The sequence below is a fragment of the Chelmon rostratus genome, chromosome 6 (genome assembly GCF_017976325.1).
Source record: "Chelmon rostratus isolate fCheRos1 chromosome 6, fCheRos1.pri, whole genome shotgun sequence".
NCBI classification, from domain to species: domain Eukaryota; kingdom Metazoa; phylum Chordata; class Actinopteri; order Chaetodontiformes; family Chaetodontidae; genus Chelmon; species Chelmon rostratus.
In genome coordinates, this window is record NC_055663.1 from 5,886,941 (window position 1) to 5,909,082 (window position 22,142).

At 40.0% G+C, this 22,142-nt stretch overlaps 1 protein-coding gene across 1 annotated transcript in view; it reads right to left on the reverse strand.

The window, feature by feature from the left end:
* The window catches only part of hydin (HYDIN axonemal central pair apparatus protein), an 82,517-nt gene that overhangs the window by 59,792 nt on the left and 583 nt on the right, over positions 1 to 22,142 (reverse strand). Inside the window, exons 2-13 of the mRNA XM_041938586.1 lie at positions 21,270 to 21,395; positions 18,724 to 18,843; positions 18,234 to 18,368; positions 16,865 to 17,064; positions 16,315 to 16,439; positions 6,729 to 6,930; positions 6,241 to 6,427; positions 5,168 to 5,267; positions 3,097 to 3,215; positions 2,156 to 2,379; positions 1,887 to 1,954; positions 1,494 to 1,738 (exon numbers count right to left, since the gene is read on the reverse strand). Coding sequence (XP_041794520.1) covers positions 1,494 to 1,738; positions 1,887 to 1,954; positions 2,156 to 2,379; positions 3,097 to 3,215; positions 5,168 to 5,267; positions 6,241 to 6,427; positions 6,729 to 6,930; positions 16,315 to 16,439; positions 16,865 to 17,064; positions 18,234 to 18,368; positions 18,724 to 18,843; positions 21,270 to 21,395 — 1,851 coding nt within the window. The remainder of the gene's footprint in view (positions 1 to 1,493; positions 1,739 to 1,886; positions 1,955 to 2,155; positions 2,380 to 3,096; positions 3,216 to 5,167; positions 5,268 to 6,240; positions 6,428 to 6,728; positions 6,931 to 16,314; positions 16,440 to 16,864; positions 17,065 to 18,233; positions 18,369 to 18,723; positions 18,844 to 21,269; positions 21,396 to 22,142) is intronic.

The following is a 22,142-nucleotide window of genomic DNA, read 5'->3' on the forward strand; positions in this document are numbered from 1 at the left end:
CAGTTAGCATTAATTACATGAACACCTGTGAACATAATTGTGGTTGGCAGGTCTTAGTTTGTTGCCATAGAATTTTTGATTCATGCATCACAGGGCAACTCTCAAAGAAGTTGAAGGTTAAAGTAGTGTTTAATACAGAAAAAAACAAAGTTCTTTTTTTATCTCTGCAATCCAAATTCTACCTCTAAAAGAAACAGTTTGAAATTAGGTTGGTTAATTTACTGTCTTGTAGAAAGTACAGACTGATACCACAGAAACAGGAAACAGGGGGAACCCAGCCAGCTTGATTCTGTCAAAAGATAACAAAATCCACCTACCAATGCCTCAAAAGCTTACTAATTGAGACATTTAAATCGCATTAGTTGAAGCCAAGCAAAAAAGTTGCAGTTTTATGGAGGGTTATGCAAAAAATATTTCTTGGTGGGAATAGTGACTGCCTGGAGTCACCGCTGGCTGCCTGGCAGCCTCATGGTGAAGACACGACTCCAGAGGTGCTGGAAGGAGAGGAAGATTTGGTTTGCTTTGGACAGAGCCAGGCTAGCTGTTTCCTCCTACTTTAAGTCTTTATGCTAACTAATCGACTCATGGCTCTAACATCACAGTTAATGTTGAGACATGAGAGTGGTATTGACCTTCTTATCTTACTCCCAGCAAGAAAGCAATTTTCTCAAATGTCAAACTGTTCCTTTAATATACCCTTTTTTTCAGTCAGCTATAGTGAAACTGACTATAGTGGGCATTACCCTCTAGCTTTTTATATATAGAAGAGGATAAAATCACCACTGCCTAGTAGACTCTTCTTACAGAGGACAGATTACAAGTTTATTTCAGGGGCAACTTAAGTGTCAACAATATTTTTAAATATATTGGTAATAGTACCTACTAGATGTTTCATTACAGAAAATTCAAGCAATCTTAATCGGGGGGATGCAATGTTAATCTGTTTTGCAGCTGCAATTAATGATTTAGACTGAAAATATGGGTATATTTTTACAAAATCATACTGTCTAGTACAGCTTTGGCATACTGTCATGGCCCTGTCACAGTCCTGTCTGTATTTGTTGTTTTCTGGGTTTGTGTTTCCTTCCTGTGCTTCTCTTCTGCTTGGTTTTCACTCAACACTTCCTCCCTACACCTGCCCTCCATCAGCCCCGTTAGCCCTGCCCTGTTCTAGGCTTTTCCCCAGCCAATCAGCTCGTTCCCTGTTCTCCTGCTTCAATCATGCCATTCCTCTCTCCTGAGCTTCTCTACCTTATTTTCTCATCAGTTTAGATTGTATTTTAATTTTTTCTTGATTCACTGGCTTTGTTTGCCTGCTGTCTCAGCTTAGGTTATTTTCAATGAAGAGTTCAGCATTTGATCTTGTCTGTCTGCTGTCTCTTGCATTTGGCTTCACCAGCTGCACTCTCATTGTGACACATACATTTTTACAAAAACTTGTAATATGCTGCTAGGAGAGCAAAATTAATTTCAATGACTATATATTATTGTACCTTAATGGGGACATCTGACAGGGAAGGCACAGAGCCCGCAGCAGGACTAATGGTGAACTCAACAGGCTGTGCATGAATGTCTCTTGTTGCATCACTGACTTGCCAATCATTCCTGGACATGTCAGACAACTGTTTGTCCCAAGTTACACTGGGAGAACCAAATCCGTCACCCAGGACACGCAGGGCAAAGGTCATAGGCACATAGGAGGTGTTGAAGAGGGAACAAATCAGTGTTCTTGGGAAACCTGCACAGAGATATAGGGACAGACAGAAAGAGACCACGATGAATAGAGGCATGATATACAGTACATACTATACATATAGTAAAATATATGTTATGTAGCAACTTAAAAATGAATGAGGCCAGATAAACTAAGTAAAAAGGTAACTCACCGAAGCCTACATCTCCAAAATTGATCTCTGAAACATTAAAGTGAAATGTGGGACCAATGACACAACCCCTGAAAGAGAAGACAAGGACATGAGCCTTGAGAAACCTTGAAACCAACAACAGCAAGATGAAAGATTCTAAAATAGTTAGTGTGCGTGTAGTGGAAAGTAATATTTCGATCAGTAACACTGCTACCACTTTTAAGGCTGAGTTTTTATAGTTACTGTGATAAAATCTGAATGTCCCGAGTTACTACACTCGCGAACTTCACCTGAAGGTCAAGGTAAGTGGTTCAGGCTGTCCTGTGACAGTTAGCAGCAAGTCCTCAGAGAAAGTTCCCAAGATGTGACTGTGGAAGGTGACTTCTACAATCTGGCAGGCCCCAGAGGGAACAACACCTTCCTCAGGATTTAGAGAGAAACAGCGGCCAAAAGTGGTGTCGGGGCTTGACATCCTGAAAGGGGCATCAATCAGTCCTCTGTTGGACAGCTGCACCTGGACAGAAAGAAGGATCCACTGATTCAATCCTCAAGTCATGCTTTTCTTGTATGAGCCCCACCATCAATCATCAAGTAATAGGCATGAACTGCATTTATATTTTGTAAAATCATCCATCTGAGTTCAGCTTTAAGAGAAAGGTAACAATGCAAATAGTGCTCTGGGAGCCTAATTTCATTTAGCGGAAAACACTGAATGAATCAATGATGAATTTACTACAACAATAAATGAGAGTTTATTAGAATTTATGAGTTGTGTTTATGTTGGAACTGTTTTACTGTTTAATTAGTTTAGACTTATAGTTAAGTCTTATTTTCAAGAACAGACACCAAATGTAACTTTAGCACTTTTTTCATCGTTACAACAAATGTACTGTCAGTGATAAAGATATAATGCCATTGTTATTTATATAATAAGTGTATATAATACATTTCACAGGCATTCACCCACTGTATAGCTGTCATGGCTTGTTTGTTTCTGTGTTTCATAATTGCTATAATTAGATTTTTGTCAGCGTTTTTAGCAGCCTGAACTAGATGAAAAGCCTTACTATACAAGGTAGGGAGAGGATGCCACACATAAGCTGTTTACAACATTCAGATTCACAGTTTTCATCATAAACTGTACACCTCAAGATCACCAAATAACAAGCATGTCCTTACTGATCATCTTCTGATACGACACAACTGTCTCCTTTGGCTTAACCTTTCTTACCTCATAGCAATCTTTGTCACCCATGAACACATTTTTCATGTTCATCAGATTATAGTTGAGCTGGAGTTTAGGTCCAATGCCCTCACCCTTTATTGTCAGAGGTAACCGAGTTTCACGGCCTGTGTACATGCACAGACAGACACAGGAAAATCGCATAACAAAGTTAAAGACAGAGGAACATAAAAGTGTATGCTGTATGGTCATAGGAAATGAAACAAGAAGAACAAACATAACAGCACAACTACATCGAAAGTAACGATTCACTGTCTAGAGGGAAAAATAGTCTCAAATGGTATTGAATATATCTAGCACTGATTTCATGCAGGTGAACTGGAAAGGTTGCTTTTATGTTTCTATAGTTTAGTGCTGAATCAAACGTCAGTCCAAACACAAAATGTCTAAATACTTGCTAAACATTCACTTTGCCACAGCCTCTTTCTATTTATCTCTGTGACCTTACTAGAGGGCATGAGTGGTCTACCCTTCAGTTTTGCTTACTAAGCTTCTGAAGCGTTTGCAAAGTGAGTAATCAGGGTACAGTGGTCTCCGGTCCAGCTGTCATTGACCTAGGCTGGTCAGGTTGTCACCTGCCTCAGAAAACATGGAAATTAATGTAAATCTGGCCTCCGGCTCAGAAGACACACATGGCGGCCACATGCAAATTTCTGAACAACCTCTTACTACCACTGGGACGAAGATGAATATATTGGGGTCTTAACACTGCATTGTCTCATATGAACATGAGATCAAGTGGCATTGACTCATCCAGTGGTTTAACCATTTAGGAAGATTTAGGGGTTGGGGGAACTTCAACCAAGTTTGATTGTGGATATCATACACTGAAGGAGAAGGGGAACATAAAAGAGATATAGCTGAGAGGAGCTGTCCTGACAATAAACAAACAGACAGACACGGTTTGCTACCCAGACTTGTCTGTCTAACCTTTGTCTGCACCAACCCACTGAGGGAAGGAGAATCTTTTATGAGAAAGCCAAAGCTATTGATTTACAGCGGGAATGTACTGTCTGCTTGAAGTTGTAAAAACAATCAGTTGAAAAACAAATAAAAGAAAGAGTTATCCTCTGATTTTAAGGTGGTTTAAGTTGAGGAAACAAGTCATAGTTTGTGTTAAGTGTCACTATAAAATTGCTGTAGATATAAACCATAATACATATTCTTAGTTTTATCTTCTACCTTCAACCTAACCTACTGTTAGTCATAGTTGGATCCCAAATCGCACCTTTTTTTTAACACTACAAGCACCCTCATTCGAGCACTGTAAAGATAACTTTGGAAACTCACCATATCATTTACACACTGTTTAAGACCTCTGACCCCAATTGGGCCTGCTATCTCATATACTGTATCTAGACCCAGATGAGAGTGTTTCACATCTTGCAGTAAAATGGATTTTAAGTGACAAGTCATGATTGGAACTTGCTTCCCTACTCATATTTGATTTTATGTGTGTGGGACTGTGACCACAGATAAAATAGACAAAACCCACATTTGAGCGAGACACGTTTAAGTCAGGAAGAATTGTGGAAGCTAATTGGTACTTGACCTAGGTTACGTACTTCAACCTGGTAATGGTCTAAAAACCTCCACTGCCTTCGTACCTCTCTGCCCTGCTGCTATTAGAGATATGTCTTTGCCTGTAATATTTACTGGACATAAAAAAATAAAAATAAAAACTGGACACATTTTAAAGTTTGACCTGATGATGGCACTAGATGAAAAGTTTAAATCACCAAAGTGATTACATTTAATCTGAGGGGTACATCAATGTCTGTACTATATGTCATGGCAATCAATCCAAGTACAAAGACATTTCACTAAAAGCCAGAAATGTCAGCCTCTGTTCACCAAAGTGGTGGACTGTGTGTGTGTGTGTGTGTGTGTGTGTGTGTGTGTGTGTGAGGCTGTCCTCGCCTAGCGCTGGTAGCTAAGGCTAGGCTAAAAACTGGACATTGTTTGGTTGTTACTGTATTGTAAAGATAGCCTATATGCGAGACTATGCTTTTGCATGTGAAACCTAAATGAGTGTCGTATTTTCTAGATAGGCACTGACCTGTGACATCGCAGTATATGGTTTGTTGGTACAGTTTGGCCTCTTCAGGCTTGAAGACAATGACAAACTGTGCTGTAAGGTTGGGCCATATTTCACCCTCCTGAACCATGTAAAGACAAGAAAAAAAAAAGTTATTTTTTCTGAAAGGACATAAAGCAGACACACAGTAAATGCATATTCTCTCAGTCTCACAGAAAAAAACAGATGGGTTTGAGGACCATCAAGAGTTTATGTTTTTTGGATTCATTTCAGTGTAGAAAATGTGACAGTTAATTCAGTTCGTTCCAAGCTCTGCACACACACTGACTCTCTCTAACACGTACTAATACCTGTGTGTGACTATGTGTGTGCATGGGTGGGTGGGTATATGTGTTTAGACTGCTGACCATTTCTCTCATTGCCCTCTCAAAGTTTGTGTTGTGACTGGCCTAAAGACTGTTTGCTCTCTCTCCCCCGCACTTTCTCTCTCTCCTCCTTCGCTCTGGCCAGGGAACCTGGCTGAGCTGAGGAGAGGAGTGACTGGCAGAAAAAAGGGAAGGCAGTGTCAAAACAGGTCAGGCTACCTGAAGGTCCCTGGGCAGAAAGGCCCCAGATGGTGACCCTCCTGTCATTGAGGAGTCAGGCTGGATTTAGATGCAAACCAAAGAGCTGAATCTTAACTCTTTGTGACAGATCTAATCACAGATCTGATCTTATTGAGGAATCTAAACAGATTCTCATTTCTGTCATTATAGCCACAAGGCAGCATAGGTGGCATAGCATGTAGGAAAAAGTGTCTTTCACTCTAAGGACCTTATTCCAAACATCCAACCTGCTAAAGCGTCCTTGGACAAGCTACCGAATGCCTGCCATACAAGTTGATATATACTCTAGATATGTTTCCCCTAGTATTAATAAAAGTATGAGATGATTCAGACACATCACATCAGAGATGATATGATTTCTACAGCACAGTCTTAAGGAGGACAGAAACTAGACTGCAAATCCATTGGTAGGATGTGGACCAACAATTAGCTGGTTGAGTGATACTGGGCAAGAGAGAGAGGATATAGCACAGACACACACAAACCCACCGCTGGTTCCACAGTTATGCAGCTCTGTGAGAGAGCCAGGCGGTGGTCCTGCACAGCCTGGCTTCTGCGTTCCTGCACAGCTCTGGACAGCAGCGGCAGGCGATGGATCGCTGTCGGGTCGGCCTCACACTGAAAAAGCAACCCTTCCCTCTCCCCCGCCTCCTTCTGCTGGAGCAGTGAGCTCTCCCTTGAGAAAGGGAGGAGGGGAGAGGAAGTGAAAGGAAAAAAAACAAAGACAGAAATGAGGAGGGTCAGAGAGAAGAAGAAAGGGTTGCACACAGAAAGTAAATGATGGACACTTGAGCTACTTCTGGCAACACGTACTGTGGTAAAGGCAAAAAAACACAGCAGGTAATTTTATTTTCTACATGCATGCACAGCGAGAGGGAGAGGAGGCGTTTATACAGCCCACACTTCTAAAAAAAGTCTTATCAAAACCACGACCCTCTACTGTCTGCGTTAAGTCCTTTTTGTGCCTACATACTCACCTCAATAAGCTCAGGGCCTCCTCTTGCAGGCTGGACCATGTTGTCCAACAGTACTGAAGAGGGATATCACTTCTGTTGGTGAGGGACACTGTGTGTACGGTGGACAGGGAAATGTATGTTTTCTTCAGCAGGACAGACTCAGACTTAAGCTGGACGTTCAGTTCCTTGCAAGCCCCATACAAGCTGATGTACACGTCTTCACCTGGGCAGAGGACACACAGAAACAGCAGACAAAGGCAGAAGCAGCTGAGTGAGGAGACACTATTTTTCTCATACATTTAAAATATCCAAAAATCAGCCAACACAGAAAACAATAATATAGTTACCGGAAAAAGAAGAATGTGTGTTGAAATGGTGAGACTGGACTGACCTACTGTTATATATATATAATTACATTCACTATGTTGCCTTGTCCACATGGGAACAGATTTCACTGGGGACAAAGGGCGCATATTAATTTCCACTTTTTTTTTATCCATGCCATTTATTGTAGTCTATTTATACTGCAGCAACACAGACAACAAGATCAAACAGTATATGAAACACCCTAAAGCCACAAATCAGTAGCATGATAAGTCTGCATTTAATTATTTCACATTATTTAAACATTTATGTTTAGAACTTAATTAAAGACAGCATCTGAGATGTTGGCACCAATTCAGAAGCCTGGAACCAGGCTGGCAAAACAAACTTTATGTAAAAAAAAGGGGGCATCTGAATGTGTCTTGTTATTTTGCTTTCACTGAACATTACCTTAATAACATGCCCCGTTAACACAATTTAAACACAAAAATGATGTGTGATATCAACAATTTCCATCTTAAGGCTATCATGCCTTGACACTTACAGGTGCAAACTGAAGCCACAGACTGAATTATCTGCAATCCCAAAAAACATGGCAGATGTCACAGAGTTCAAATCATTAAAAGGCATTAAAAAGACAAGAAGAATGTTGTGAGGAAACAGGAAATCTTGTCTTCAGTGTCATAAACAGTGTGTAGTGGGTGTTGGAAGTACAGCTTTCTTGCCCTTTTTATGCAATATATGCAGTTGCCATGTTACAAAGTCGGAACGATTAACCTACAGACCTAAATGTAACAGTAATCTGAGTCTATGTTATAACTCATCTATAAACGTCTCTTTTTTCATACCTCATGTTTGCAAAAGGACTGAGATAACTTGATTTTTACTGCTTCTTTAACAAGCAAGCTGACTTGAAGCTAGTTCTTAATTAAAGCATTGCCCTAATGGCATCATTACAGGGGGGAGAGACACTCAAACTCACACTAGGGTGCTGGCCAGCACAACACTCGATCCACTAAACAGCCACTGCTGCTCCTCTGGGAGTCTCAGGCCTAATGTGGGCAGTGGATAAAGGAGAGACTCACAGTGTCAAGGACACACTGCAAAGTCTAGCTTTGAAAGACTGGCTCTGGATCAAAAGGAGCACCAAGATTAAATGGCTCTCAAGATATCCAGGAAACCTGGAATCTGAAACAACTTCCTTTATTATGCTGGCAAAGCCTTTTTGAGCTGAAGTTATGTCAAATATATCATGCCTAAAAAATATGAAAGGTTTAAATTACAATGTAGTAGACTTAAGCTCAATACAGTTTCCCAGCACAATATAATGCGATTTCAAGGTCTGATTCTCTAGAATAAAGTTTCGAAGCCACAAGCCACAAGAGACAAAGTCCTCAACGGTTAACAAGACATCTACTGAGTCTCTGTGGTAGGACCAAGGTGCCACCATCACAGTGTGCGCACATACAACAATGAGAGAAAGAGCAATCATAACCAGCAGCAAAAATAAGTTGCAAAACATGTTTTGTATAAAGCCACAGAGAACAAGGCTTATGTAAATTTAGTGAGTGTTTGTTTACATTCAAATCAGATGGACTGAAGCTTTAGCATGTAGAAACACACTGCTTATCCTGAGATTATTCATATCTGTATACCTGTGAAGGTTACATTTTTCAAATAAGGACAAATATGCAGCTTAAGTCCTACTCAACACACACAGCAGACTCTGTTGGAGACAACATAAGGGGATGTCTGAATTCTGATCACTAGGTTGTCTGGGCTCTGAACTCTTCAAGGTTCTTCTTTCCATGTATTTCTGTGGTTCATCATGTCTTTAATATAACATATGCCTCACAAGAATAAAACATAGATAGATTGGGCAATACAATTACTAGAAATGAAAACTGAGATCAAAGTGACATGGAGGATTTTCTCATTTGCAAGCAGTTCAACTGATATTTCATTTTATTGTGATTGTTGTGCTTTTCAAAGCTTGTCTCTTGCCAAAACAATCATGGAGACGTGCCATGAATTACTTTTTGCTTCTCATCTTATATTCCCATGTCATTTGTGGACCGAGTTTACAACTGATTGGAGTGAATGGAATGAGTTACAAGTTACAAGTACTCTGCAGGAGTGCTGGTTTATTGAACAAATGACTGGAGGGATTGATGGTTGCTCTGCAGGGTGAGTCAAATCCTGCTCTTCACCGAGGATCAGAAACTTGACTCTGCTTTGACAGTGTAAAACTTTTGAGGTCTGAAAGTTAAATTAAAACAAGGACATGGTGTCATTGCCACAAAGCTGCAGTGGCAGCAGGTTCAGGGCTACGGTTCCTCTCCAACCTATGGCAAAGAAATCAACAGTAGTTCTTCTTAAAAAATAGAAACATCAGGGAATACTGTAAGTCTAGGGCTCCGAACTTCTGTCTGCAATCAATGAGTGTTTTAATAGCTGCTGTTAATGTAGTCTTGCACAGCCAGACCTATATCCACACTGGGTTTTAGTGCTGTTTCAATGCTGGAGGAAGGTCTAGCTGAACCCATTATCATTCTGGAAAAAGGGGAAAAAATCATTCTGGCTTGTTTGTATTTCTTTAAACTGATTACAGTCATATTGTGTGGCACATAACAGTAACACGCAGATAGACAGGGGAGGAGAATGCTGACTGAAATAGTCGGCCAGTAGCAGGCTTATACCAACAGCGTGAGGCAGGCTACTGTTAAAGTTGTTTATAGATTCTGAAATATATTACACATATAGAGTATTTAAACGTTTTTACAAGCTAACCTTTGGTGTTTTACCATCAAAAGCTGAAATTTATTTCCTTTTGATCATGATTTATGATTGTTGACTTTATTTAGTTTCAATGTGAACCTCATGCATGCACATGAAAAACATGCAAACAAAGAAAACAGCAGCTTGTTTATTTGTTTGTTTGTAGATGTTTGGGGAAAATCTGTTTGGTTTTTTTTTCAGGAATTAGAAATATTGTGTACTTTCTGTCTTTGCTTGGCTTTTGTTAATGGATAATATTGATCACACGATAGTGTAATTTCTTTCTACCAGTTATTTAAAAAATGTTCTATCTAGCCAGTTCTGAATTGTATTTTATATACTTAGATTTTCTTTTTTTTACTGATTTTTCTGAAGAAATTGAATTGCAAAACTGAGAAAAACTGCAACTGCTGCTGCTCTGACTTTGCTTTCCTACAGGTGGAGCAGCACGAATAGAACTTGTCTAACAATAACCCACAGCCAACAACTGAAATGCACTTAAACAGTTTAATTAAGAGTCCTTTCCTTAAATTACTCAAAATTAATTATTTGCAAATCAACTCTAGTTAAACTATATTTACTTGCTTCATTCAACCTTTGATGAGGACAGTCCAGCAGTGATTAACAGTCAGTCCATTAACACCAGACAAGCACACCATCAAAGAAAAACTGAGACTAAGAGATTCAGTCAACCGAGTGACTACTCCAAAGAAGAGAGGAGTAAGGCTCTAAGACCAAAACAGACTGTTTCCTGGAGATTTATCTTCCACAATAAATGAGCAAATGTGTTGAATTTTCATAAGATAAGCCATCCCATTAGGTTTCAAGTCCCGCTCAATGCAGCCTGCATAGGAGAGCTTTTAATCCATCTCTGCCTTGGTTTGAATACGAGTGAGCAGAAGTGATTAATTAGGACCTGAGATACCTAATTTCTGAGTAACATGAAAGCCTCAGAAGTAGCAAAACTCTCCCATTTCACTTATTTGGCTTTTAGATGCATTGACAATAAACTGAGCCCAGTTCTGGCTCAAGGAAAAAACAAACCAGACTGTGAAGAATGAGGCTGCCTAAATCTATACAATGATCATGCATGCCCTACAGTAAAAACACCTTAGAATTCAAGGAGTGCTTGTGTTTGCTTCCAACACGCCAGTTATCAATGAGATTTCCACCCTCTACCTAAAGGCAGAAAGAGTGGATACAAAAAAACCTGGCACAGTTCCACAGGAAGGCCAAGTCTTTGCTCTCACTCTGTGAGAAAGACTAGCAAGCTGTGAGATATCATCAGACGGAGAAGAGGAGAGAAAAGAAAACATACAGGAAAGAGGATGAGTGATAGAAGGAAATGAGGGAGAGAGAAAGAAGAATTGGGGAATGCAGCGAGAAAAGCAATTATCTCCCAGCATCCGTATGCTATGACAGCAGTTGACAGGCAGAGAGAGCTGCAGCTTATTGCTAAGCTTTCATCATCACTGTCCACCAACCCATCTTCCCCCCACTTGCTTTCTCTTCTCATAATTTCTCTATGTACACAGTGAGAGAACTTCTCAACCCCCCCTCCCCAGCTACCTTTGATTATGGCACAAACAACAGCTCTGCATTGTGTGTGTGTGTGTGGACGCACATGCTTGTACTTACATTTTAGGTGTGTGTGTTTCTTTATGTGCAGCTGCTTGCTGTTAGTGTGTGTGTGTGCTGCTTTTGTAAAAGGCTGTTGTGCTGAAGTCCCCTCGGTGCTATAGCCCTGTCAAAGCAGATGCCTCAGCGCTCCCTAAGAGCTGTCTGTCTTTTCATTTAAATCAGCAGCAGTGACAGAGGAGAGGGGTTTGAGTGATGGAGGGAGGGAGGGTTACTGGAGCAGCGCAGAGTCTACTCACTTTTAAGACAGAACAAGGATTTTCTTACTCACTGTGATGGAAAACAAGTGAGCTGAGTAAACTGTTATTCTTCAAAGCTGCACAGGCTTTTTACTGACAATGGGAAATAAAGATGCAGTGTGTACCTGCTTCAAGCACTGTGGTGTACATGCAAATGGCCCACAACATACTAACACACACAGGCCACATCAGCCAGCTTATGCTGAAGTCTCCAATGGACCCTCAGCAGAGTAAAGCCTTTTGCAGCATGCTGACCTGAAACATACATGAGCGTGAGGAAGACAGGGAAAGGTGTTAAATTAAAAATGATAGTCTCTTGATGGGCTGTAAGTGGTGTTCTGGACCTGGACTGACCCTCCCATTATAAAAGCTTAATGCTGCTGAGCACCACTACTGTTGGCACTCCTTCAGTAGGCCTGCCTGTTTGCATAGCCACACCGCACCTCTGCTCCTTTAAGGTCATGCACACAGGTAAAAAAAAACAACAACAACCTTTTACAAGCCTCAAAAAATAAAAAAAAACAGTCATCCACAAACAGATATGTTCTCTAGATCCTGAAGTTTTGTACACAAACAATCATCATTAAAGAACAATACAGAAATATTTTATCAGATCTCTCGCTGCTCTGGAGAATGGCATCACAATAAATTAAATGATAAACTCAAAATGGATGAATATGAATACAAAGCCAGAACACTTCAGCTTCAGCTCTTATCCACCATTGTCCAATCATAAACAGGCAGTTTTTCACAAGGTGACTTTGCCGTGGTGGACTTTCAGGACTACTACTGATACAGAATGACTGTCGTGTCAGCATGCTACTGAATTTTCCCTCATGTACACACACATTCAAACACATACAGTGTTTTACAGTAAAAAATGGGGGTAGGGCACTGTGGAATATCCACCCAAGCGATGCATAGCTAACAAGAGTGAAGTCCGTTTTTCTGCATGGTACACAGCTGCTTTACTGTATTTGTTCACCACCATGGGAATTTTCTACTGAGAAAACTTTTATGGAGCTGTGTAGCTGAAATTAGCTTTAGAGACGACTTTGATGTGGCTGGCTTCGGTCAGGAGTAAGGCTGATTTGGCTCTAAATGAAGCATCCCCTTAGTTAATCAACCTAGCCAGTCGTACTTCATGTTTAATCATTTTATCTACCAATGTTTAGCTGGGAGTACATATGAAGTGTGAGACTAATTGCTCTTTTCTAATCATAACAAGCCACAGTGTACAATTGGGGCGAGTTTGCCAAGTTACTGTAGGCTGAGGTTCTGCACTGAAATCTTCTGCTTTTAACTTATCATTACATGTATGCCAAGCATCAAAGCGATAAAAAAGACAATTTTATTATACCAGTAAACTCATGTAGGGTGTTCAAAAAGGGATGAACTGAAGCAAACAACAAGCCTTTTCAACAGACTAAGCCCCAGTTAAATCACCTCTTCCACTGCACTGATGTTTTCCAACAACTTTCTCCTTTTACCTCTAATTGATCCCCTTGTGTGTTGACAGGAAAAGTCAAAAGCTTCGTCATTTTGCCTTTGATGTTAAGGAGTCTGGCTAATTGTGCATGCAACTGAGGCCATCTCGAAAAAACATGTGACCACAGAGTGTAAAACAACAGTACACTTTAGTATAGCGTAGCTGGTATCACTCAAAAAACACTGTTAACCAGTGACCAGATTGATCACAAAAACACAAATTTGGAAACCATAGATAGCACAATCCTTTGCGAAAGGCATTTATCAGGCAACAGTTTCACATAAAATACAGGGTTGCTCCAAAATACATAGGAGGCAGCATTTCATCTGAGTAACTGCTGCTCACCGTGCTCTGTGCTGTGACTATCTTTGGTTGTAACTACAAGCTGCTTGTTAGCTTAGTTACCAATGCAGCTAGAAGCCCTAATCTCTGACTTGATTCTGGCCTCAGAGCACCAGGGACTGTTAGACTGCAGATATCAGAACCGGGCTCAGCAGCCTCCGAGACCAATAGTGGGCAGTTTGAGGACAAGGAAAACAGTGCAGAGGTGGGACAGTGGAAAGAGTGAGTTTTATTTTTTTTATTTTTTATTTTTTATTTTTTTTTGTTTGTTTCTGTCAAGTTTGAATGAAGTGTGTTTTATCATGAGTTAACGTGTCAAGATTGTCTTAGGTCAGTAAATGAGAAACTTGATTGAGTTGAGTTTAATAAGGAAAATAGGTGTAAGAATATTTCCTTTCTTGACATTTTATGAGTTTAATTTGCTTATTCATTGGACTCAAAAAACAAAAGAGAGACTGTGAAATGTGGCAAACTTGCCACTGACATACATCTAACAGTGAAACTGCGAGGTGGGGGGCAAGACACAGACAGATAAGGGATGGGCCAGGGCTAGCTGATTAGCAGGCTAATTTAAACAGATATCCCTGTAACACAATAAATATATAGTCTTTGACATGATGTCAGAACTGTTCCTTGTTCACATTCTGTTGATAATGTTGGTTCATTTTGTGAATGTTTTAAACTAAAATTCCAGCCATATTTTACACATTATACCTTTAATTTGCTGCACTGAGCTGAGTCGCTACAGTAGAACAAACCAAATACCTGAATGTAAACTAACAAACAAGAAGCAGTTTGGTCAAGTTATTCAGCTAACCGTTGCTTTTTTTTCTCATGGAATGGCAACATTTACTGCAAAATCTTTATTATCACAAAAGATTCGTAAACTGACATTTTCTGTCAGTCATGTTGCCATATAAGCAGTTCCAGTCACCTGTTTTTGTTTACTTTAGTATGCAAATAATCAAGCTTTGAGGAGTGATTTGCAAAAGGCATACTCAGTCCAGTTTTCAAATCCAACACTGTACAGAGACAACCAGAGACACTGAGATAGTGGTGAGTTAGTACATTCCCATTTAGATGTAATTTGAGAAGAAATCAGAGCGGAGAGAGGAGAGGAGAGATAACAGGCCCCCTAGAGAAAGCTGCACTGAACAGTAAATACAATATACCACAGCCATCATGGGCTAAATTCCCACTATGTTTGCAACCCAATTCCCAAAGGGTGTTCTTTTCTCATTACCATTACTTATGTCACCTTTGACTTCTTGGCCTCAAGTAGACACAAAACACACACACAAGCGCCAAAGTACCTCATTAGTATCTACTTATCTGCTACATCCAAGGTTAAATGATCATTCTGAATCCAAAACCAGCCATATTCACACAAGCAAATGCAGTTGTACACACAATGTGTTGGGTTTAAACCAAGCAGCAAAAAGAATACAATTAGAAAGGGGATTATACAGAGTTAACTGGACCAGCTTGGGGAGTCCATTTGTACTGGGTTGCTACAGAGAAGTTTGTGAATGGAAAACACAGATAAAGACTGCATATGTGACAGAGACACAGCGAAATACACATGCAACAATATTTGAAGGACAGAATGCAACAAACTGGCTTCTCATCTGACTAAAGAGAATGCCTGTCTACCAGCTATTATCGCCAAACCCTGAGCAGCACAGAGGAAATTACAGTAACCGTTGTTTTGTTTGAGTGTGTGTGTGTGTGTGGGTCAATTGTAGGCCCTGTTCAGCCTTCCCGTTCTGCTTCAGGGTCACCATTGCTGCAGAAAGAGAATCTCATTATGGTGTTTACCTCAGTGATGATAGTAAACACATTCATCCTTTTAGTTTCACCCCATTTGACAATGCTGATTATGCAAACTCCTTTTTTGTAGATTTTGTAGAATATCTCTGCCTTTTTACATTACAGTAACCATTGTTTTGTTTGAGTGTGTGTGTGTGTGTGTGTGTGTGTGTGTTTTGTGTGTTGTGTGTGCATTTGTGTGCCAAGCTATAACAGATATAATGAGACAGTGTACAATGTTGAGGCAACGCTTGTTTAATACTTTGAAGTCTCACTGTGTGGGTTCATGTTTGCATATTTGTGTTGCAATTGTCTAATTTTGTTAAAGTCACATGAAACCTATTTGTGTGACACAGTGTTTTACAAGAGGATAGGACAGTTTGAGAAACACATTCTGACAGATATGAGACAAAATATCTGAAAACTTACTGCCTCTCTTCTATGAATCATTTAAAGCACATATGTCAAACTGATTCTATAAAGGGCCAGGTGGCTGCAGGTTTTCGTTCCAACCAAAGAGGAGCACACCAGGCCAACCAATCAACATCAAGGGATCATTAGTTATCAGCTGAAGACTGAAATCAGCTGATTAATTGATTCCAGCCTGGTGTGTTCCTCTCTTGTTGGAACGAAAACCTGCAGCCACACGGCCCTTTATGGAATCAGTTTGACATGCCTGATTTAAAGTATACTAGAAAATAGATTCTGAAATATGCTTTGATGGAAAAATAACACCTGATGAGAAACTCAGTGCAACAAGGTCATTCTTATTATAAACAAAATCTGGATATGCTGATTAGGACAGCGATGAATATTTCACTACAGCTCTGGGATACTGAGAAATTACTCTAGGGTATTATTTACTCTAGTTTTATCACAAGTTATGGTCATAATTTTCTTTTAGTTACCAGTTATTTGTTTTTTGTGTCACTAGCTTTACTACAGTTTCGTAGATTTGTGTCTTTTCATAGGCATGAATATTTCTTACCAGTGTGGTAGTGCAGAATCAAGTCGTGGCTGTGGTCTCCTACAGTCATTGGGTTGATATTCACAGTAACCTGCATGCTCTCACCAACATCAAGAGTACCAGAGGAGGGCGTCACTGAGAAAGGCCTGGAAAAACAGAATAGAATGGAATTTCACGTGTCGGAATAAAAAAACTGACGTTAAGGTGCAGTGTGTCATTACAGCTGGGGGGAATTTCCTTTTAGAGACTGTCAGATGAAACCCAAATGTTCATTGGGACTTAACTGTATTTAATAGTAATTACTGTAAATGTTAATTAAATGTGTGCCTCTCACCAAGTACAGTAATGGTTATTGAAGAGGATGCTAAGCAAAATGCTTGCTGTAAAGTTGGGATTCTGGGTTGGTGCATTAATGCATAAATTAAATGTTTATACACTAACAAATGAAAGTTTATTTATTTGGTAGCTTATATTGGTCTTTAAGATTGAAACCCTCTGCTCTATAGTAAAATATATTATGTGAAATCACCCAAATACAGTAGTCATAAGCCTCTCCTGTACTCATTCTCACCTTTGTGTGTGTAGCGTGAACTTAGCCTTGCTATTTCCTATGTTGCGGACTAGGCGAGTCTTCTCTGTGGAGGCTTTCACAGGACAGACAGGTAAATGGAACTCGTCGGGAAAGTCAAGAATGGCACGTGGTCCAATGGCACGGACTGGAACCTCAAACCGCTCTCTCTCTGTCACAAAAACCAGTCTGTGGTGGTAGTCCTAGATGGACAAAATCCCCCAAAAATGTCAGACTCTCAAGCTCCATGCATATGTTATTTTAGTATTTCTTAGATGATGTCACCCACCTGTCCTCAAGGTCAAGCCTGGATGGACATAAGAGCAAAAACACACACATACACATACGCACACACACACCATCTGATTTTTTAGCCAATTACCTACTAAACCACTGTTTTTATTTTCTGAGATAGGTTGTGTACGTCACTTCGCAAAGCAGGCAAAGCCTCTAATAACAAAACTAATCATCTGCAGCCATGCTAGTGGCTGTGTGAAGCTGCATTTAGGTGTAGTGATGCTTTGAGCAAGATGCTAACATCAGCATGCTCACTGCTGACAATACTAGCATGTTGATGTATTGTAGATTTAATGTTTTACCTTGTTCAACATCTTAGTTTAGCATATTAGCATACAAATTTTTGCTTATTAGAATTAAACACAAAGGAGAGCTAAGCCTGATAGGAATGTCATTATAATTCATGTGTTTGGTCATAAGCCAATATATTAGTGAAATTAAAATGTTGGCCTGATGATGGCGCTAGATCAATAGTCAGAGAGATAGAAGTTATTACAGTTCATCGTCTTGGGATAATTAAACACAGACTAAAAACAGCTAGGTGTGGTGACCACTGTAAAACAGCCATGACACACATGAGGGATTATGTTACCTTTAATATAATGTTGCTACATTTCATGTTGACCTTTGCTTCTCAAGTTTCACTTTTGCCAACAGTATCAGTAAAAGAGACGACAAAAGGATATGCTGTTGTAACCTAATTCCTGACCCTTGACCCTTGACCTTTTGTCTTGGACTGAGAGATTTGTGCACAAAATATGCCAAGTACATGAATCAATTTTCATGTATAATCTATCACTGACATCATATTATCTATTTAATCTATGCATTTTTGCTGTGTTATTGTCTTCATTAGTGCTTACTTAGGATTATGAGTTTTAAATCTCTAATTTCACATTCTTACCCACAGCCTATCCTCTGCTTCCCTGCAGGTCTGATTAGATGAGTCTTACAGCCTCATCTAATCATCTAATCTAAATTCTACATCAGCCTCATAAGTGCACATTACCATGATACTAGCCTTCTGTGTATGATTATTCTATGGAGCAGTTTGACTCCCCTCTGTCTCCAGTACCTTGTTGTCCTGTGGGGTGAAGGAGACTACGAAAGTAGCAGACATCCCTGGTACAACCTTGCTACCTGTCTCCTTTGGACCGACCACATGGAAATATTCTGAGTCCTGCAGCTCCAGCCTCACTTGTCGTGAAACCTTGACCAAAAAAAATGGAAGAAAAAATCACACCCAATTGCACACCCCACAGAGCAACAAACACAGAGCTACGCAGGCACACAAGTGATGATTTATTCATTGTAACTTGATCTTGTCTTGTACAACTTGCAGAGATAAATGTCCTTCAATTCCCCATGACCTTTTCCAATCATTCTGCTCTCCTTATAGACCAATGCAAATCAGTGACACACACACACATACTAACTCACACATTCACATGTGATGTAAAACAGCTTTCTGTTGTTTTATTTCACATCTGGTCTTGACTGTAATGTTGGCTCAGGAGCCATGTTGTTAGTGTAACTATTTACTTATTCATCACTCATTCACACACCTTGTCTTTGTTGAAGAGATGTAGCTGTAACTTATAGGTCTGTGCAGGAGTGAAGTTCTGGAAGACCAGCTCAGATGGGTAGGGCTGGAAAAGCGGCTGATCCATATCCACCAAGGACAACTAAGACATGCACACACAAACTGCTTTCGTTTTTTTTGTTGAGGTCACACACACCCTTGCTCCTCACACTCAGAGCAGAGTTCCTGGGTATGTGTACTTGGTGCTATCAATTTCTGAATTTATATAATACACATTTACCACATAGGTTTGAAAGCATATAAAACATATTGCATTCCTCTAGGTAGCCTAATTTGTAGCTACAGTATATATTTATTTAATGTATTATATTAAGGTTGTTTGAAGTCATTAATAACATATTTAGTCACCTTAATGTTTTTCACAACGTATTTCAAAAAATAACTCTTACTTGTTCTCTTGCTGAGAATTAGATGAAAAGATCAATACTACACTCTTATCTGTCTGTTAAATATGAAGCTACAGCCAGTGGGTGGTTAGCTTTGCTTAGCACAAAGGCCGGAAGACTGGTGGAGACCCCTGGCCTGGTTTTTTGTAGTGTTATCGAGAAATAACCATTTTGTACAAATTAAGCAAACAAGATCAAATGTATTAATTGGTGAACTTTAGAAGTGCTGGATTTTCTCATCTTGGGACAGAGCCAGACTAGCTGTTTCCTTGTTTCAAGTCTTCATGTTACGCAAGGCTAACCAGCTACTGGCACCTTCATATTGAACGGACGGACATGGATGCTGTATCAATCTTATCATCAAACGCTCGCAGGAAAGAGAATAAGCATGTTACCCAATATGACAAATTATAAAGCTTTGAAACTCAACTTGAGTGATTTTCATTTAGTTTCTGTCATTGCATCATTGCCAGTCATAGTGAATACTGTAGTAGGTGCTGTACTGGATAAAGTGTGCAATTTTGTGGCTTTCAGGATGACCTAAAGAGATCTTGCTGTCATTGCTCCCACTTATCACCTGCACAGTGGGGGTTACTCATATTCACATTTGCATATTCGACAAGCCAACAAAAAACGTGAACAGGGCGAGATGCAAAAATGGGTCCTCCTAATTATGATAAGGGTGCATTCATTAATTTCATTGGCATCTCATGAACTTTTCTGCTCCAAGCCACCATTAAATTCTGATTCAAAAAGTACAGAGGATTCAGTCACATTGGTTGCCCTTTGCCCATCAATTAGTGCCTGCTGACTAAGGGGAAGCAGCTTCAGTGCAATGTGAATGACCTTAGCAGACAACACATGCTTTGTATGCAGGGGATTAATGATGAAATAATGACATGACGATGAAAGTTTGAACGCACTGTTGTTGTTTTTTTCTGGTCTCATCTATCCTTTAAGTGAGTCTACCATATTCATTCTTTTTATTTAGATATATTTATTAGTTAATTTAAACACAAGATACTTGTGCTCAAAAAGAGGATTCATTCTTAGTGAAGAACCTTGGAGCTCTAATCTGCCTCTATACATGCCAAAGAGCAGTGATTCCTAACACATCTCTGGGGATCATCAGGTGGAAACCTCCCTTCAACAGTGTTTCGCCTACTTAGTCCCACTACACCTCCAGGAGGCTAGGCGGTGAACTGCGGCGTCCCAGAGTCACCCCCCCTAGTGCCAGTTCACACTGCTCCTACACAATCCAAACAGCACTGCCACGTTCAACTGACCCAGAGATGCTCCAGGTAGTGGCCAGTACAGATGCTACCATTTAACTATTGCTAATGCTAATGCTAACCGCTAAGAAGAACAGAAGAAGACAATACAGTTCCGATGCTACCATTTAGCTAATGTTAAGTGCTAACCGCTACCTGCTAAGAGGAACAGGAGAAGGCAATAAAGCTAAATTCACCTATACTGTTAATGTTAACTGCTAGCTACCAATACTAACTGCTAAGATACTATCATACTATCACCGCTTTAGCCATTGTTAGCTGCTACAATGCTACCACAGGCCTAGATGCCACATGTAACTGCCGATTGCCACACTACCATCATCTACCCCTGCCTCTCACCAACTGCACCAATAAAAGCGGGGTGGGAATACAAACCCTGGTTCGGGTAGGGGGTAGAAAGTAAAGAGGTAGAGTCAAAGATGAAAGTAGGGATTGGATACAGACCCTTGTTCGGGTAGGGGGTAGGAAAATTTAGAGGGTGCTGAAGGTGGAGGCCTAAGCCACAGACTAGATTTAACAGCCTCTTCTAACATTTCCTTCAAGAAGCAAACAAAGCAGGGAAACAAACCCTAACATTTATATTATTACTATATTAGTTCAACCCTTTGGCGCTCACATCTGACTTATTGTAACTGGAATAATGCAAATGCTCCAAACATACAGTATATCCTAGTTATGAGTGTGTGATGGAAACTTTCACTACCACTGTGCCATCTGAACACATTTTTTTGTGGTTGCACTCTCATTACAATTTTGCTTCATTTTCTGAATAGTGAAAGCATACCAAGTTATTAAGCTACAGAGGAATCAAAACATTGGATGGCATTTACATTGTGATGCGTAGTCTTGCTCATGTCAAGCAGTTCCAGGATGCGAGGCGGGTGCACCTCGTTGGTGTTTGCCAGGTGCTCCTCTGTGGACTGTAACATCTCCAGGGTGTAAACTGATGGAGTCACCTGCAAACACACAGCAGCACAGGCTATTGCATTAACTGCACTGATAACCTGTTTACTGCCTCTTAGTTTAGTAGTCATGAGGCACCCCATCAAACAAGACTGTTACCACTGATGGAATGGGGAAAAGATAATGAGCACAAGAGCTGTAGACTGTCACCTTAAAGCTGTCAGCTATGACACATGCAAAGATGCCTGCATCAAGAACAAGTACATGAGTTTTTATGTGCTCAAAGAATGTTAATATTCTCCCCTTCAGTGACAATTATGCAGCATTTGGTGTGTAAGACCCCCTACACAATCTTCTGGCATCCCTTTATCAGTGCAGCAGAAGCAAAGAAACATCTAACTGCACTTAGCCTATTTCAAGGATATGTCAGAAAGGGATTTAAGCTTAAAATCTAAATGAATAATGTAGCAGGGGGGGTTATTGTATATGCAATATTCAATAGCTGCCAGTTAGGTGTGTATTCATAATCTACCATTCTATTATCCACAGACAACAAAGCTGCATGAGTAAATTTATTGTTATTTAAAAAAAATAATGAAATAGTGTGGCTTATCTTTAGATGGTGACTTCTCAAAAAAGTCTCCTAAAATGTAATCATTTGGTGTTTGCATGAAGAAACCCTTGCATAAAAGCCCACAGAAACTTGAACATAGTGCTGTTGGATATAATGGTTGCACTGCTTTATTTAAAATGATATATATTATTATCCTATCACATTTCAATTGTACTATATATATATA